Genomic DNA, 20,203 nt, shown 5'->3' with positions numbered 1-20,203 from the left:
ACTTGTTCTCAACTAGCCTACCTGGTTAAATAAAGGTGAAATAAAACATTTAAATAAAATTGAACCGAGAAAGAAAAGTACAGTGAGAGAAAGGAAATCACAACAATGGTTTATGGTAACTGCCTGGTAAATTAATCATGATTTACAATCAAACCACTCGTCCACTTTTTGGGAAGATTCTCCAGAGGTTGGACAATGTGCAACAGTGAACAAGTGTGTGTGTGTTTCAAAGTCCATCACCTCTGAAAAAAAGTAATCATTAAACTTTACAGTGGGAATTGGGGAGGGCTTTTAAGGGCTCATTATGCAGACAGTAAACCACAGATCCTGCTGAACATCCTATTTGCACACACCATTGTCTTTCACCCTCCGGAACTCTGAAATAGACTTCATCTGTGTTTCTGTGTTTAGGGGAAACTTCTGTATGTCAACAACCGTTACTCAGAGACTTGGTTCTAGAGTGTTAGAGACCTGGTTCTAGAGTGTTAGAGACCTTGTTCTAGGGTGTTAGAGACCTGGTTCTAGAGTGTTAGAGACCTGGTTCTACTGTTCCAGAGTAGATCTCCAGGAAGAGGACCAGGAGGACCATGCTGAAGAAGGTGCTGCTGGGTAGTCTGGGAGCAGCTCTGGTGCTGACTGCAGGCATCCTGTTGGGGCACTTCGGCATCCAGAGGGGCTCCACCGCCCCTGACTGGGTAATGGACGTGACACAGGATGTAGACGAGGCTCTCATCCAGAAGTTTATCGCAGAGGTGGACAACATTGCGATACAGGAGAACCTCAGGTCAGATGCTGGATATCAATCAATCTATTGCCCAATCAGAGCACATGCTGTTGGATACTGTACCAGTGTTTTTAGATATCCCTGTTTTCATCTCTAATCTTCCACATCTTTTTTTAATCTGTTGAAGCAGGTCAGGAACAATATGGGCTAGATTACACACACACACACACACACACACACACACACACACACACACACACACACACACACACACACACACACACACACACACACACACACACACACACACACACACACGTCAAACGTCCTCAGAGAGCATCTCTCTCATGATCGTTCCCTCATCCCCATGTGTCTCTCCAGGGAGCTGACTAAAGTGCCCCACATGGCGACCTCGCCAGGGGACGAGCAGACAGTTCAGTACATGTTAAAGAGGTGGCAGGACCCAGACACAGGTCTGGACCAGGCCTGGAGGGAGGAGTACAAGGTCTACCTGTCCTTCCCAGACCCCAACACCCCCAACAAGGTCACCGTGGGTGAGTCATGGGTTTAGGGTGCGTCCTAACTATAACCCTGGTCCCTGGCCCATATCATATAGTGCACTGCTTTTAGACCCAGCGAGGCCCCCATGTAAAAGTCACATGTTATACTTACTAATACTAGTAGTAGTTGTTCTTCTGCTTGGTGTTGTGTGTCATTAGGAGGTAAACCAGGCGTGGTGTTGTGTGGTATTAGGAGGTAAACCAGGCGTGGTGTTGTGTGGCATTAGGAGGTAAACCAGACTTGGTGTTGTGTGGCATTAGGAGGTAAACCAGACTTGGTGTTGTGTGGCATTAGGAGGTAAACCAGACTTGGTGTTGTGTGGCATTAGGAGGTAAACCAGGCTTGGTGTTGTGTGGCATTAGGAGGTAAACCAGACTTGGTGTTGTGTGGCATTAGGAGGTAAACTAGGCTTGCTCTTCTGTGGCATTAGGAGATAAACCAGGCGTGGTGTTGTGTGGTATTAAGATGTCAACCAGGCGTGGTGTTGTGTGGTATTAGGAGGTCAACCAGGCGTGGTGTTGTGTGGTATTAGGAGGTCAACCAGGCTTGTGTTGTGTGGTATTAGGAGGTAAACCAGGCGTGGTGCTGTGTGACATTAGGAGGTAAACCAGACTTGGTGTTGTGTGACATTAAGAGGTAAACCAGGCTTGGTGTTGTGTGACATTAGGAGGTAAACAAGACTTGGTGTTGTGTGGTATTAGGAGGTCAACCAGACTTGGTGTTGTGTGGCATTAGGAGGTCAACCAGACTTGGTGTTGTGTGGCATTAGGAGGTAAACCAGACTTGGTGTTGTGTGGCATTAGGAGGTAAACCAGGCGTGGTGCTGTGTGGTATTAGGAGGTAAACCAGGCGTGGTGCTGTGTGGTATTAGGAGGTAAACCAGACTTGGTGTTGTGTGGCATTAGGAGGTAAACCAGACGTGGTGCTGTGTGGCATTAGGAGGTCAACCAGGCGTGGTGCTGTGTGGCATTAGGAGGTAAACCAGGCGTGGTGTTGTGTGGTATTAGGAGGTAAACCAGGCGTGGTGTTGTGTGGTATTAGGAGGTCAACCAGGCGTGGTGCTGTGTGGTATTAGGAGGTAAACCAGGCTTGGTGTTGTGTGGCATTAGGAGGTAAACCAGGCGTGGTGTTGTGTGGCATTAGGAGGTCAACCAGGCGTGGTGCTGTGTGGTATTAGGAGGTAAACCAGGCTTGGTGTTGTGTGGCATTAGGAGGTAAACCAGACTTGGTGTTGTGTGGCATTAGGAGGTAAACCAGGCGTGGTGTTGTGTGGTATTAGGAGGTAAACCAGGCGTGGTGTTGTGTGGCATTAGGAGGTAAACCAGGCGTGGTGTTGTGTGGTATTAGGAGGTAAACTAGGCTTGGTGTTGTGTGACATTAGGAGGTAAACCAGGCGTGGTGTTGTGTGGCATTAGGAGGTAAACCAGGCGTGGTGTTGTGTGGCATTAGGAGGTCAACCAGGCGTGGTGTTGTGTGGCATTAGGAGGTCAACCAGGCTTGGTGTTGTGTGGCATTAGGAGGTCAACCAGGCGTGGTGTTGTGTGGCATTAGGAATTCAACCAGGCGTGGTGTTGTGTGACATTAGGAGGTAAACCAGACTTGGTGTTGTGTGGCATTAGGAGGTAAACCAGGCGTGGTGTTGTGTGACATTAGGAGGTAAACCAGACTTGGTGTTGTGTGACATTAGGAGGTAAACCAGACTTGGTGTTGTGTGGTATTAGGAGGTCAACCAGACTTGGTGTTGTGTGGCATTAGGAGGAAAAACCAGACTTGGTGTTTTGTGGCATTAGGAGGTAAACCAGGCGTGGTGCTGTGTGGTATTAGGAGGTAAACCAGGCGTGGTGCTGTGTGGTATTAGGAGGTAAACCAGGCGTGGTGCTGTGTGGTATTAGGAGGTAAACCAGACTTGGTGTTGTGTGGTATTAGGAGGTAAACCAGGCGTGGTGCTGTGTGGTATTAGGAGGTAAACCAGACTTGGTGTTGTGTGGCATTAGGAGGTAAACCAGACGTGGTGCTGTGTGGCATTAGGAGATCAACCAGGCGTGGTGCTGTGTGGCATTAGGAGGTAAACCAGGCGTGGTGTTGTGTGGTATTAGGAGGTAAACCAGGCGTGGTGTTGTGTGGTATTAGGAGGTCAACCAGGCGTGGTGCTGTGTGGTATTAGGAGGTAAACCAGGCTTGGTGTTGTGTGGCATTAGGAGGTAAACCAGGCGTGGTGTTGTGTGGCATTAGGAGGTCAACCAGGCGTGGTGCTGTGTGGTATTAGGAGGTAAACCATGCTTGGTGTTGTGTGGCATTAGGAGGTCAACCAGGCGTGGTGCTGTGTGGTATTAGGAGGTAAACCATGCTTGGTGTTGTGTGGTATTAGGAGCTGAAGTTCTCCATGTTACTCTGTGTATGTTTTATACTCCTTGTGAAATGTCTTTGGTTGTTATTATTTCTATGGATATGATTCTGCATCAAAATCTACATTTTTCTACTACTGTGTGTGTGTTCGTGTGTTGCAGTGAACCCTTCTGATGCTGTCCTGTACACTGCCAGAGAGAAGGAGAAGGCATATAGTTCAGACCAGGAGGATCCTGAGGTGGTACAGCCCTATGCAGCCTACGCCCCCGCCGGACACCCAAAGGTAGGTCTTTACCCACCAACACACAGACAGGCAGACCAGGAGGATCCTGGGCCTATGCAGCAGACACCCAAAATGTCAATTTCTTAAGCAGATCCAAGGACGATCATGTTCTTTATGTTATCTTCTCCACAGTTTATCAATTAAATGACCTGTTCTGGGTCAAACTAGGCTAGTTATTTAGAATGATACCGTGTCTGTGTATAGACAATATGTGGACGGACAGGACAGATGGAAAGAAAAGGTGACTTTCATGATCTCTCTTTGTCCCCGAGGTTATTGGTTAACCAGTTTTATTTAGTTGATGTCATAAATGTCACCTCTCTGTGCCCCCCACTGGGGCACGTCAAGGCACGACCTTTGATGTTGTTAAATTCTTATTAAGATTTGAGATAATCCGAGGTCAAAGGGGAAGATGTTTTATGATGTGTCTCATCAGATAACATTCCATTTTCTTTATTGCGTTGTGGTAAATTGCCACATCTCTTAGTCAAAACTCTTAACTAGATGATCAAAAAGGCAGTTGTTTCAAAACTTTAAGCACATTTTCAATTGACTAAGTACAACACAAAATCATACAGTCACTTTTTTCACCAAACTTAATTGTTTCATCTAGAAATACAGTGCCTTGCGAAAGTATTCGGCCCCCTCGAACTTTGCAACCTTTTGCCACATTTCAGGCTTCAAACATAAAGATATAAAACTGTATTTTTTTGTGAAGAATCAACAACAAGTGGGACACAATCATGAAGTGGAACGACATTTATTGGATATTTCAAACTTTTTTAACAAATCAAAAACTGAAAAATTGTACGTGCAAAATTGGCACTCCCCAGTATCAGTGCAGTATTGTAGAGGCACTAGTTTCCCATCAAGCTGCACTTGAGTAAATAGCACCAAAGCGATTGAAACAATGATCCATATAAACCCTGGATTGCCGACGCTATATAATGGCCGTGGAGACGCTTTGAAGCCACCGTCCATATTGGCACTCCCCAGAAGGGGAGAATTCATTCCAATGGAGGACATCCCCTTCTGGGGAGTGCCAATATGGACGGTGGCTCGTTAAATAAAGGTAAAAAAATAAAAAATAAAAAATGTTTAGCAGGCACTAGTTTCCCATCAAGGAGGAAACTAGTGCCTGCTAAACATTTTTTATTTTTTATTTTTTTACCTTTATTTAACAAGGCAAGTCAGTTAAGAACAAATTCTTATTTTCAATGACGGCCTAGGAACAGTGGGTTTAACTGCCTGTTCAGGGGCAGAACGACAGATTTGTACCTTGTCAGCTCGGGGATTTGAACTTGCAACCTTTTGGTTACTAGTCCAACGTTCTAACCACTAGGCTACCCTGCCGCCTCTACACTCTAACCACTAGGCTACCCTGCCACCTCTACACTCTAACCACTAGGCTACCCTGCTGCCTCTACACTCTAACCACTAGGCTACCCTGCCGCCTCTACACTCTAACCACTAGGCTACCCTGCCGCCTCTACACTCTAACCACTAGGCTACCCTGCCGCCTCTACACTCTAACCACTAGGCTACCCTGCCGCCTCTACACTCTAACCACTAGGCTACCCTGCCGCCTCTACACTCTAACCACTAGGCTACCCTGCCGCCTCTACACTCTAACCACTAGGCTACCATGCCACCTCTACACTCTAACCACTAGGCTACCCTGCCGCCTCTACACTCTAACCACTAGGCTACCCTGCCGCCTCTACACTCTAACCACTAGGCTACCCTGCCGCCTCTACACTCTAACCACTAGGCTACCCTGCCGCCTCTACACTCTAACCACTAGGCTACCCTGCCGCCTCTACACTCTAACCACTAGGCTACCCTGCCGCCTCTACACTCTAACCACTAGGCTACCCTGCCGCCTCTACACTCTAACCACTAGGCTACCCTGCCGCCTCTACACTCTAACCACTAGGCTACCCTGCCGCCTCTACACTCTAACCACTAGGCTACCCTGCCGCCTCTACACTCTAACCACTAGGCTACCCTGCCGCCTCTACACTCTAACCACTAGGCTACCCTGCCGCCTCTACACTCTAACCACTAGGCTACCCTGCCGCCTCTACACTCTAACCACTAGGCTACCCTGCCGCCTCTACACTCTAACCACTAGGCTACCCTGCCGCCTCTACACTCTAACCACTAGGCTACCCTGCCGCCTCTACACTCTAACCACTAGGCTACCCTGCCGCCTCTACACTCTAACCACTAGGCTACCCTGCCGCCTCTACACTCTAACCACTAGGCTACCCTGCCGCCTCTACACTCTAACCACTAGGCTACCCTGCCGCCTCTACACTCTAACCACTAGGCTACCCTGCCGCCTCTACACTCTAACCACTAGGCTACCCTGCCGCCTCTACACTCTAACCACTAGGCTACCATGCCGCCCCGTTATGTTTCTTTCATTTCATTTCATTTGATTACAGCACATCTATGTTGTAATTATATATATTATATTTTTAATAGATCGTGCAAGTATATTGCCTAATGTGAAAACAGTGTGATACACTGTAATCTACAATACTGCACTGTACATTCACAGGGCATTTTTTAAAACATGTATCTCAAGTCTTTTGCTATTGAATTAACTAGTTGTTATTATATTTCACAGTGACTTCTATTTTTGGACCAATGGTTGTGTAGTGAAAGATGTCTCCAAACCAAATGAATGCACAATGAAAGGTTTTGACCGTTACAAGTCCTACCAGTTTGGAGTATTCACCACATACAGTACTTGTGAAATCCAAAGTGATAAAACTGTAACGATGACATGGAAAATAATAAAGCAATGACAGGCTATGTGTTACGCTTGTGGTGTCTATCTCCTGGTATTGTCTACTGATACCAGACTGATATCTACCACAATCTACTGATCACTCGGATATCAGTTTAAAATCTCCTACAGTCAATCGATATCAGTCTTAGTTTTAGATTGAGGTAGATTGTGGTTCAATGAGTGTGTGTGTGTGTGTGTTGTCAGGGGAGACTGGTCTACGCCAATCAAGGGAAGCCCAGTGACTACTTCCTGCTCAACCAGACCCTGAACCTGACAGGGACCGTCGCTATCACCAGATATGGAGGAGAGGGGAGAGCAGGGAAAGTGAGTCCAATTCATTGGCTGCAAATGCCATTACATAATTTTTTTGTTGTTGGGGGGATGACATTTGGTTGGTCAGAATTCCATGCAAATATTCAGACTCCGAGGGTAAATATTCAGACTCAGAGCGTAAATATTCAGACTCCTAGGGTAAATATTCAGACTCCGAGGGTAAATATTCAGACTCCGAGGGTAAATATTCAGACTCCTAGGGTAAATATTCATACTCCTAGGGTAAATATTCAGACTCCTAGGGTAAATATTCAGACTCCGAGGGTAAATATTCAGACTCCGAGGGTAAATATTCAGACTCAGAGGGTAAATATTCAGACTCCTAGGGTAAATATTCAGACTCCTAGGGTAAATATTCAGACTCCTAGGGTAAATATTCAGACTCCGAGGGTAAATATTCAGACTCCGAGGGCAAATATTCAGACTCCTAGGGTAAATATTCAGACTCCTAGGGTAAATATTCAGACTCCGAGGGTAAATATTCAGACTCCGAGGGTAAATATTCAGACTCCGAGGGTAAATATTCAGACTCCTAGGGTAAATATTCAGACTCCTAGGGTAAATATTCAGACTCCGAGGGTAAATATTCTGACTCCAAGGGTAAATATTCTGACTCCGAGGGTAAATATTCAGACTCCGAGGGTAAATATTCAGACTCCTAGGGTAAATATTCAGACTCCTAGGGTAAATATTCAGACTCCGAGGGTAAATATTCAGACTCCGAGGGCAAATATTCAGACTCCTAGGGTAAATATTCAGACTCCTAGGGTAAATATTCAGACTCCTAGGGTAAATATTCAGACTCCGAGGGTAAATATTCAGACTCCGAGGGTAAATATTCAGACTCCTAGGGTAAATATTCAGACTCCTAGGGTAAATATTCAGACTCCGAGGGTAAATATTCTGACTCCTAGGGTAAATATTCTGACTCCGAGGGTAAATATTCAGACTCCGAGGGTAAATATTCAGACTCCGAGGGTAAATATTCAGACTCCTAGGGTAAATATTCAGACTCCTAGGGTAAATATTCAGACTCCGAGGGTAAATATTCAGACTTCTATTGTAACTATGGTACTTTACATCACTTAAAAAAATGTCAAAAAATCCTGTAAGAAATGGTTCACATACAGGGCATTCAGTAAGTATTCATACCCTTTAACCTAATCCACATGTTGTTACAGCCTGAATTTAAAATGGATTCAATTGGGATTTTCTGTCACTGGCCTACACACAATACCCCATCAAGTCAAAATGGAAATATATATATATATATTATTTGTTACAAATTAATTCAAAAGGAAAAGCTGAAATGTCTTGAGTCAATAAGTATTCAACTGTAAGGGATCTCGTCCTCCTCTTCTGAGGAGGAGAAGCGAGAAGGATCGGAGGACCAAAACGCAGCGTGGTAAGTGTCCATAACGTTTATTTATTTTTAATTAACTGAACACTACGAAATACAAAACAAGAAACGTGAAATGAACGAAACAGTCCCGTGTGGCGACAAACACTGACACGGAAGACAAACACCCACAACCCAAAACTGAAACCCAGGCTACCTAAGTATGATTCTCAATCAGAGACAACTAACGACACCTGCCTCTGATTGAGAACCATACTAGGCCGAACACAGACACCAAACAGAAAAACAAACATAGACTCCCCACACCAACTCACGCCCTGACCATATAAACAAAGACAAAACAAAGGAAGTAAAGGTCAGAACATGACATCAACCTCTTCGTTATGACAAGCCTAAATAAGTTCAGGAGTAAAAATTTGCTTAATAAGTCACAGAATAAGTTACATGGATTCACTCAGGTGTGTTTAACATTATTCTGTACCCCAAACATACAATCATCTGTAAGGTCCCTAATTCGAGCAGTGAATTTCAAACACAGATTCAACCACAAAGGGAGGTTTTTCCAATGCCTCGCAAAGAAGGGCACCTATTGGTAAAAAGCAGACATTGAATATTCCTTTGAGCATGGTGAAGTTATTAACTACACTTTGGATGGTGTATCAATACCCCCAGTCACTACAAAGATACAGGCGTCCTTCCTAACTCAGTTGCCGGCGAGGAAGGAAACTGCTCAGGGATTTCACCATGAGGCCAATGGTGACTTTAAAACAATTACAGAGTTTAATGGCTGTGAAAGGATAAAACTGAGGATGGATCAACAACATTGTAGTTACTACAGAATACAAACCGAATTGACACAGTGAAAATAAGTGAGCTTGTATAGAATACAAATATTACAAAACATGCATCCTATTTGCAATAAGGCCCTAAAGTAAAACTACAAAAAATGTGCCAAAGAAATATATCACTGAGTACCACTCTTCATATTTTCAAGCATGGTGGTGGCTGTTATGGGTATGCTTGTCATCGGCAAGGACTAGAGAGATTTTTAGGATAAAAATGGTCAAGTAGAGCCAAGCACAGGCAAAATCTAGAGGAAAACATGGGTCAGTCTGCTTTCCAACAGACACTGGAAGACGAATTCACCTTTCAGCAGGACAATAACCCGAAACACAAGGCCATATATACACTGGAGTTGCTTACCAAGATGACATTGAATGTTCCTAAGTAGCCTAGCTACAGTTTTGACTTAAATCGTCTTGAAAACCTATGGCAAGAATTGAAAATGGCTGTCTAGCAATGATCAACAACCAACTTGACAAAGCTTGAAGAATTTTGAAAATAATAATGTACAAATATTGTACAATCCAGGTGTGGAACACTTTTAGAGACTTACCCAAAAACACTCACAGCTGTAATCGCTGCCAAAGGTGATTCTAACATGTATTGACTCAGGTGTTTGAATAATTTGTTAATCAAGATATTATATTATTAGCGTTTTATTTTCATTTTATTATTATTTTTTTTTTTACAAATGTTAGAATTTTTCTTCCACTTTGACATTACAGAGTATTTTGTTTAGATCGTTGACAAAAAAAAAGAAGACAATTTAAACCATTTTAATCTCACTTTGTAACACAACAACATGTGGAAAAAGTCAAGGGATGTGAGGAAGAATTTTCAAAGTATTGGAACTAGGCATGCGTCCAAAACGCTCACCAAAATAAAACTGGATCTGTGAAGGTTCCCAGAAAATGTATCTGGTCGTGGCAAATGTCCTTAAAACACAAAAACTGTCCAATCGTGGTGATGATTATGGAAGGTTTGGATTAACCATTAAAACTAAACAGACTAAATGTGTTCACCTGAACATCAGGTGAGTGTTTTTTGCACCCCAAAATAAACATTGTAGAATCATCCTCACAACTCAACAGTTATTTTTTGGGGGGGAACATATATTTTGTGATGTTCCCACCGTTCCCACAAACTAATGAAGCATTCTGGGAACCTTTTAATGAACAGATTAAATGTGTTATAGGAACATTACTGCAACATCAGGCAAATGTTTTATACAAACATGTTCTGTAGTGGTTGTTACAGGTGTTGTGCACAACATTTGAGTGAAATGTTCCAAGGATATTTAATCTAAAACATTTTTGATGAATACATCGATTTTTTAAGCAAAAACATTATATGAATGTTTTGGGGCTGTTATCATCCTAAGGTTAGATAATACTCTAACTAGAACATAATAGGAATTTTTGTTAATGTTCTGGGAATGTTCCTGGTTTGCTGGGTGGTAGTGCACTAAAACTAGTGCACTATATTGGGAAAAGGGTACCATTTCAGATACAGCCCATGACTAACATGACCACTTTGACTGTCATGTCGTGCTTCTTCTCCAGGCCATCAATGCAGCTCCGTACGGTGTGATCGGGGTGCTGGTTTACACCGACCCGTGGGACATCAACGATGGCAAGATGTCCGACAACAACGAGACGTACCCCTTTTCCTGGTACATGCCCCCCTCAGGGGTGGAGAGGGGCTCCTTCAACACCCACTATGGAGACATGCTGACACCCTACCTGGCCGCTAAAGGTACCCACGATGCATTATGATGTGGTGGTAAATAATTGACTTGCTATAAGAAGGTAGGACCTATGACCCTCAAAATGAGATATCATCTCAAAATGATCTTGACTAAGTAACAGCATTTTAAATCAGTTACCACACATTTCAGTCTATTTCAAGAGATACTCTATCAGCTAAACTTCCTGTTAAATTACCTTTTGACCTTTGACATTGTAGTGACAGTTGGAATCAAATGGTAATAAACACTTAACTATATAGTTAAGAGGCTGCTGTAGAGGCTACAAAAATCGGCCATCTTTGACCGTATTCACATGTATGTGATCGCCGTCATAAGTACATTGATCATCTTCGTCACTCAGACTTTCCAAGGCGTTTTCACAGTTCCCACTTCTGACATTTCCATCTGTAGATGACACATACAGAATACCAGAAAAGAATATCACCGGGATCCCGCCAATCCCGACTCAACCAATCGGGTTTGAGGATGCCTACGCCTTGATCTGGTGAGTGGGGTTTACCATTGGTCCATTGTGACGTCATTAACTTTTGTGGAGAGCTGCATGGTTGACCAATGGCTCATGGGGTATCATGGAGTATTTGGTGTACAAGAAGGGTCCGCCCAATGTGATTGGTTCTGAATCCTGTTGGCCGTATTTGATTGGTCATCTCTGCAGTGAGCTGGGAGGAGAGCCCGCCCCATCCGAATGGCAGGGAGCATTCAACTGCACGTATAATTTTGGGGGACCAGGATTCAAACCAACATCCAACTTCAACAACAGGTGGGATTTGGTAAATCTATATAAAAGTACGACAATATCAAGTTTAGCTGAATGTTTGCTAAAAAAACAAACATGTGTGTCTCTGTTCCAGCGATGTAAAACTGGACATCTATAACCGTGAGGAGCTGAAGAATTCTGCCAATGTGATGGGGGTGATTCGCGGCAGTGTTGAGCCAGGTGAGAAGGATTCAGCTCTAGCTACCAAACCACACTTAGGCCATGGGGAAGAAGTTACCTCAAGAGTCAAGCCAATTGGGTCAAGCATTATGACGACATATGCATTTGTGCATCAGACAGGCAAAACAGTTCATATACAAAAACACAGACGGTGAAGAATCATACACACACATTTTAAAGCAGACCAGCGTCAAACCAAAGTTTCTCTCTAATCTAATTCAAGTCTTTGTCCCATAGACAGGTATGTGATCTACGGTAACCACAGAGACAGCTGGGTCCACGGGGCCATCGACCCCAGCAGTGGAACCTCCGTGATGCTGGAGGTGACCCGGGTGCTGGGACGGATGGTCAAGCAGGGTGAGCATCACAGTTAGACCTGGGTTATGGGGTTAGAGCTGGGTTAGGGGGTTAGACCTGGGTTAGGGGGTTAGACCTGGGTTAGACCTGGGTTAGGGAGTTAGACCTGGGTTAGGGGGTTAGACCTGGGTTAGGGGGTTAGACCTGGGTTAGGGGCTTAGACCTGGGTTAGGGGGTTAGACCCGGGTTAGACCTGGGTTAGACCTGGGTTAGACCTGTGTTAGACCTGGGTTAGGGAGTTAGACCTGGGTTAGGGGGTTAGACCTGGGTTAGACCTGGGTTAGACCTGGGTTAGGGGCTTAGACCTGGGTTAGGGAGTTAGACCTGGGTTAGAGAGTTAGACCTGGGTTAGGGGGTTAGACCTGGGTTAGGGGGTTAGACCTGGGTTAGGGAGTTAGACCTGGGTTAGGGGTTAGACCTGGGTTAGACCTGGGTTAGACCTGGGTTAGGGGGTTAGAGAGTTAGACCTGGGTTAGGGGGTTAGACCTGGGTTAGGGGGTTAGACCTGGGTTAGGGAGTTAGACCTGGGTTAGGGAGTTAGACCTGGGTTAGGGAGTTAGACCTGGGTTAGGGGGTTAGACCTGGGTTAGGGAGTTAGACCTGGGTTATGGGGTTAGACCTGGGTTAGACCTGGGTTAGGGGGTTAGACCTGGGTTAGGGGGTTAGACCTGGGTTAGGGGGTTAGACCTGGGTTAGACCTGGGTTAGACCTGGGTTAGGGGGTTAGATCTGGGTTAGGGGGTTAGACCTGGGTTAGACCTGGGTTAGGGGGTTAGATCTGGGTTAGGGAGTTAGACCTGGGTTAGGGAGTTAGACCTGGGTTAGGGGGTTAGACCTGGGTTAGGGAGTTAGACCTGGGTTATGGGGTTAGACCTGGGTTAGACCTGGGTTAGGGGGTTAGACCTGGGTTAGGGGGTTAGACCTGGGTTAGACCTGGGTTAGGGGGTTAGACCTGGGTTAGGGGGTTAGATCTGGGTTAGGGGGTTAGACCTGGGCTAGACCTGGGTTAGGGGGTTAGATCTGGGTTAGGGAGTCAGACCTGGGTTAGGGAGTTAGACCTGGGTTAGGGGGTTAGACCTGGATTAGACCTGGGTTAGGGAGTTAGACCTGGGTTAGGGGGTTAGACCTGGGTTAGACCTGGGTTAGGGAGTTAGACCTGGGTTAGGGATTTAGACCCGGGTTAAGGAGTTAGACCTGGGATAGGGAGTTAGACTTGGGTTAGGGAGTTAGACTTGAGTTAGGGAGTTAGACCTGGGTTAGGGAGTTAGACCTGGGTTAGGGAGTTAGACCTGGGTTAGGGAGTTAGACCTGGGTTAGGGAGTTAGACCTGGGTTAGGGAGTTAGACTTGAGTTAGGGAGTTAGACCTGTGAGGTGGTTTTATTTAACTTGGCTCAGTTAGATAAAGGAGCTGAACAAAAAAGAAGAACTACAGTAGGATAACAAAATGATACCCAGTCATTGTTGTTGGGAGCAGTAAACAGTGAACAACATTACCGCCTGTCTGTCAGGGAAATGGAGGCCACGGAGGTCCATCATCTTTGGGAGCTGGGGAGCCGAGGAGTTCGGTCTGATTGGATCCACAGAGTACACTGAGGTGAACAATCTAAATCAATCAAATGATATTTATAAAATCCCTGTTTACATCACCTGTTGTCACAAGGTGTTTCACAGTAACCCGACAGCAACACAGGGTCAAGGAAAGGATTCCCTTGAAGGAAGAGATCCACATTATGGTGTTTCTGATAGAGATAAGTTAACGCGACGTTCTCCTCCCCAGGAGTATTACAGCAAGCTGAGTGAACGTTCTGTCGCCTATATCAACGTGGACATAGCTGTATTCGGTAAGAGTGATTTATTTTACACCTTTAATTAACTAGGCAAGTCAGTTAAGAACAAATTCTTATTTACAATGACAGCCTATGAACAGTGGGTTAACTGTCTTGTTCAGGGGAAAGAACAACACATTTTTACCTCGTCGGCTCGGGGATTCAGTCTTGCAACCTTTCGGTTACTAGTCTAACGCTCTAACCACTAGGCTTTCTGCCGCCCCAGTTATGACAGAGGTAGCGTGTTAAACTGATGGTGTTTTTACTCCAACAATCAAGGACCGTATCCACACAAGCATCTCAGGGGAGGAGTGCTGATCTAGGATCTGCAATATTATTCATTATGATGTAAAAGGTAAAGCTGATCCTATTCTGAGATGCTTTGTGGATACAGGCCCAGGGCAACTGTTTACAGTACACATATTTATCAGTTAAATAAGTACTGGTTTCTTGGACACAAGCCAAGTCACGGACTTTATAAAGCACTTTTAAATGGAGAATCTGTATCTAGGAAACATTCTCTGTGTGTAGTGGAAGCATTGTGTTTGAACCTGACCTCCAGTATCCCTTGTCATCCCCCTGCTCCAGCTAACGCTACTCTAAGGGCATCGTCGTCCCCCTCTGCTCAGAGTGTTATCCTCAAGGCCTCCAAACAGGTGAGGCCTCTAATTCTCTTCTCAATGCCGTCTGCAGTAAAAAAATGGTTTAAAAAAAACCTCCCATTGTTGTATGCTCAAATAAACTTAATACAAAAAGAGTATAAGCGTACAACAGTGTGTGGTTATGAGCGTACAACAGTGTGTGGTTATGAGCGTACAACAGTGTGTGGGTATGAGCGTACAACAGTGTGTGGTTATGAGCGTACAACAGTGTGTGGGAATGAGAGTACAACAGTGTGTGGTTATGAGCGTACAACAGTGTGTGGGTATGAGCGTACAACAGTGTGTGGTTATGAGCGTACAACAGTGTGTGGGTATGAGCGTACAACAGTGTGTGGTTATGAGCGTACAACAGTGTGTGGGTATGAGCGTACAACAGTGTGTGGGTATGAGCGTACAACAGTGTGTGGGTATGAGAGTACAACAGTGTGTGGGTATGAGCGTACAACAGTGTGTGGGTATGAGCGTACAACAGTGTGTGGGTATGAGCGTACAACAGTGTGTGGGTATGAGCGTACAACAGTGTGTGGGTATGAGCGTACAACAGTGTGTGGGTATGAGCGTACAACAGTGTGTGGGTATGAGCGTACAACGGTGTGTGGGTATGAGCGTACAACAGTGTGTGGGTATGAGAGTACAACAGTGTGTGGTATGAGCGTACAACAGTGTGTGGGTATGAGCGTACAACAGTGTGTGGTTATGAGCGTACAACAGTGTGTGGGTATGAGCGTACAACAGTGTGTGGTTATGAGCGTACAACAGTGTGTGGTTATGAGCGTACAACAGTGTGTGGTTATGAGCGTACAACAGTGTGTGGGTATGAGCGTACAACAGTGTGTGGGTATGAGCGTACAACAGTGTGTGGTTATGAGCGTACAACAGTGTGTGGGTATGAGCGTACAACAGTGTGTGGGTATGAGCGTACAACAGTGTGTGGTTATGAGCGTACAACAGTGTGTGGGTATGAGCGTAAAACAGTGTGTGGGTATGAGCGTACAACAGTGTGTGGTTATGAGCGTACAACAGTGTGTGGTTATGAGCGTACAACAGTGTGTGGGTATGAGCGTACAACAGTGTGTGGGTATGAGCGTACAACAGTGTGTGGGTATGAGCGTACAACAGTGTGTGGGTATGAGCGTACAACAGTGTGTGGGTATGAGCGTACAACAGTGTGTGGGTATGAGCGTACAACAGTGTGTGGTTATGAGCGTACAACAGTGTGTGGTTATGAGCGTACAACAGTGTGTGGTTATGAGCGTACAACAGTGTGTGGGTATGAGCGTACAACAGTGTGTGGTTATGAGCGTACAACAGTGTGTGGTTATGAGCGTACAACAGTGTGTGGTTGTGAGCGTACAACAGTGTGTGGGTGTGAGCGTACAACAGTGTGTGGTTGTGAGCGTACACAGTGTGTGGTTATGAGCGTACAACAGTGTGTGGTTATGAGCGTACAACAGTGTGTGGTTATGAGCGTACAACAGTGTGTGGGTATGAGCGTACAACAGTGTGTGGTTATGAGCGTACAACAGTGTGTGGGTATGAGCGTACAACAGTGTGTGGTTATGAGCGTACAACAGTGTGTGGTTATGAGCGTACAACAGTGTGTGGGTATGAGCGTACAACAGTGTGTGGTTATGAGCGTACAACAGTGTGTGGGTATGAGCGTACAACAGTGTGTGGGTATGAGCGTACAACAGTGTGTGGGTATGAGCGTACAACAGTGTGTGGGTATGAGCGTACAACAGTGTGTGGGTATGAGCGTACAACAGTGTGTGGTTATGAGCGTACAACAGTGTGTGGTTATGAGCGTACAACAGTGTGTGGTTATGAGCGTACAACAGTGTGTGGGTATGAGCGTACAACAGTGTGTGGGTATGAGCGTACAACAGTGTGTGGGTATGAGAGTACAACAGTGTGTGGTTATGAGCGTACAACAGTGTGTGGGTATGAGCGTACAACAGTGTGTGGTTATGAGCGTACAACAGTGTGTGGTTATGAGCGTACAACAGTGTGTGGGTATGAGCGTACAACAGTGTGTGGGTATGAGCGTACAACAGTGTGTGGGTATGAGCGTACAACAGTGTGTGGGTATGAGAGTACAACAGTGTGTGGTTATGAGCGTACAACAGTGTGTGGGTATGAGCGTACAACAGTGTGTGGTTATGAGCGTACAACAGTGTGTGGGTATGAGCGCAAAACAGTGTGTGGGTATGAGCGTACAACAGTGTGTGGTTATGAGCGTACAACAGTGTGTGGTTATGAGCGTACAACAGTGTGTGGGTATGAGCGTACAACAGTGTGTGGGTATGAGCGTACAACAGTGTGTGGGTATGAGCGTACAACAGTGTGTGGTTATGAGCGTACAACAGTGTGTGGTTATGAGCGTACAACAGTGTGTGGTTATGAGCGTACAACAGTGTGTGGGTATGAGCGTACAACAGTGTGTGGGTATGAGCGTACAACAGTGTGTGGGTATGAGCGTACAACAGTGTGTGGGTATGAGCGTACAACAGTGTGTGGGTATGAGCGTACAACAGTGTGTGGGTATGAGCGTACAACAGTGTGTGGGTATGAGCGTACAACAGTGTGTGGGTATGAGCGTACAACAGTGTGTGGGTATGAGCGTACAACAGTGTGTGGGTATGAGCGTACAACAGTGTGTGGGTATGAGCGTACAACAGTGTGTGGGTATTTCTACTCCTTTTATCGTTTGTCAAACCAACAATGGATGATTACATATTTGACTCTTACAGTGGTGCCAAAACATTTGACCATTTATCAATCTATCTTTCTTCATTTTTTCCAAAAAAGAAGCCATCACTATAATGGTGTTTGATTGCTTTTCTACAGGTGAAGACACCTGGATCAGACTCGACATCCGTCTACGACAACTGGATTCGCTACTTCAACCGCACTAGCCCCGCCTACGGAGTCATCCCCAAGTGAATAGCCTACTTTCTCTTTTCATGAAACAGTAGAGTCATGTGACGAGACCTAGAGGACTATTTAAGAAATTATTACGATGTCAGTGAAGTGATTTTAGGGATTTTAATTGTCTCTTCAGTTAATTGGCAGTCATAGCAGAGATTTGATTGGTTGATGATTTGTTTTTTTGTTGTTGTTTTTGATTATAGTGTGGGTTTTCTGACTGGGGCAGGAAGTGATTACGCTGCCTTCATCCACTTCCTAGGTATCACCTCCATGGATATCTCCTACACCTACGACAGAGTAAGACATGACACACACACACGATGAGAGTCATTTCACTGTCTTAACAAATGATCAGTTAGTCCTTTAAGTCACATCCCATAATCCATGCTGTTTTCATGCAGACTAAAACCAGAGCCAGAATCTACCCAGCGTATCACACGGCATACGACACCTTCGACTATGCCTCCAAGTTCATCGACCCAGGTGAGCAGGGAGATATGGGCCAGGTGGCTACAGGGGGAACATAAAGACAAACACACTGCTGTTGGCCTTATGAGTTCAATATCTCTCTCTTTATGTATATACTGTATGTCTCTCCATTGTCTTTCTCCTTGGTCTCTCTATCCCTTTCCTGTCAATATCTTTACCCTGATATCACCTCTCTTTACTGAATATTTCATTCTCTCTCTCTCTCTCTCTCTCTCTCTCCTTCTCCTCCAAAGGGTTCACCAGTCACCAGACGGTTGCCAGGACGGCAGGGAACGTCCTGATGCGATTGGCTGATAGTCTTCTGTTGCCGTTCAACTGCAGTGACTATGCAGAGACTCTGGAAGGATACCTCAGTAAGGCCATGGAGCTGTACACTGATGGACTGGCATCACATATGATCTCTATAGGTGGGTCACAGTCACTAGCATACACACACACACACACACACACACACACACACACACACACACACACACACACACACACACACACACACACACAGACACACACAGACACACACACACACACACACACACACACACACACACACACAAAGAGGGATGGGGGGACAGCGAAAGGGGTAGGGGTGAAAAGGTGGATGGAGGGATAGAGAGGTGATTGAAGGGTAGAGGGGTGGATGGATACATGGAGACAGGATGCTATGTTTGTGTCTAAACAGCATTTCCCACGTCAGTAACCCCCGGTAGCCTCTAGCTGACAAAATACTATGACCCCGTTACTGAAAGATAAGACTCAGGAACGCGTAGTGTATGTGTCATCTGTTTCCTTCTATAATGCCCACAAGCCTCATTAGAACAGAGTGGACAAGACCAGGCAGCCAATCAGATTGGGGGAAAAGATCATCAGTGATAATGACGATGTTTCTTTCTGACACATATCAGTCACTTCAACCCATACTTCCTTCAGGTTGAAGTACTGTCAGACTGATTTGTAATAGACTGTCATGGCCTCAATTAAAAAAGTAAATATTGTCCGTTGATTAGATTACATTTTTTTTTTAAATGTTGGAGTCACAATTATTTCTTATATATCAAGATGAGGTCGTGGACCAAAAAAGTTTGGGAACCTCTGGTTTAAGTTGTTTAGACAAAACAGACACACAATCTCAGGGACCAGTCAGCAATATTCTAAGGTTGAGAAACACTGTTCTAGAATATCCTGTCCCTGCTCCTATTTCAGAGCCATTACAGACTGCTGTGCGGAATTTCCGTTCTGCAGCCGCCAGACTGGACCAGCTGATCAGAGATTCAGACTTGGCCAACGAGACGTGAGTGGTAGCTCTTTGCACGCACTCACGCACTCACTCACTCACTCACTCACGCACTCACTCACTCACTCACTCACTCACTCACTCACTCACTCACTCACACTCTCTCTCTCTAAACCATTCTAAACCAGTGCTTTGTCCATATTAAGGCCCCTGAAGGTGCGTAGGATCAATGACCAACTGATGCTCCTGGATAGGGCTTTCCTGGACCCTGTGGCGTTCCCTGATCGATATGGATTCAGGTTGGGAAACTATGTCCTATCCCCTAAATGAGCATCCACTGTTTACCATCTAGCATATTTGATGCTTTGTGCACCTTTCGTTAAATACTTCATTGTATGCTTAGGCCACTCCCCCTCTCTTCCCTCCTCTGACCGTCTAACATGACTCACCATACTTTCTTTCTATCCGTCTCTCTCTCGCTCTTCCAGACATGTGATCTGGGCCTCCAGTAAGGCTGGACAGGCTACCTTCCCAGGACTGGCTGATGCGTATACCAGAGCTGCTTCGACTGGACTGGACAGCGACTGGAAAGAAGCACACCGTCAGCTGTCCATCCTGGTCCAGGCCATACAGGGAGCCGCTCACACACTGGGAGACGCCATTTAGCGAGAACATAGAGATACAGGATATATGTTATGATATTCAGTTTACATATATAATAATAAAGTTTTAATTATATTTCTGTGAAGAGACTG

General features: G+C 45.3%; 1 protein-coding gene across 1 annotated transcript; it reads left to right on the top strand.

Annotated features, from left to right (window-relative positions):
- The first annotated feature begins 325 nt into the window (after positions 1–325).
- naaladl1 (N-acetylated alpha-linked acidic dipeptidase like 1) lies at positions 326–20,196 on the top strand. The gene is made up of 19 exons (XM_020470571.2): positions 326–784; positions 1,106–1,278; positions 3,793–3,914; positions 6,919–7,038; positions 10,813–11,005; positions 11,409–11,502; positions 11,674–11,778; positions 11,870–11,955; positions 12,193–12,312; positions 13,821–13,906; positions 14,090–14,153; positions 14,727–14,794; positions 17,648–17,739; positions 17,932–18,025; positions 18,130–18,211; positions 18,451–18,624; positions 19,418–19,505; positions 19,655–19,747; positions 19,937–20,196. The coding sequence occupies exons 1-19, from the start codon at positions 588–590 to the stop codon at positions 20,112–20,114; spliced, it is 2,229 nt and encodes a 742-aa protein (XP_020326160.1). The 5' UTR covers positions 326–587; the 3' UTR covers positions 20,115–20,196.
- Positions 20,197–20,203: the final 7 nt, after the last annotated feature.

Source organism: Oncorhynchus kisutch, linkage group LG8 (genome assembly GCF_002021735.2).
Source record: "Oncorhynchus kisutch isolate 150728-3 linkage group LG8, Okis_V2, whole genome shotgun sequence".
In the NCBI taxonomy this organism is placed as follows: Eukaryota; Metazoa; Chordata; class Actinopteri; order Salmoniformes; family Salmonidae; genus Oncorhynchus; species Oncorhynchus kisutch.
This window is presented reverse-complemented; position numbering and strand designations above follow the sequence as displayed.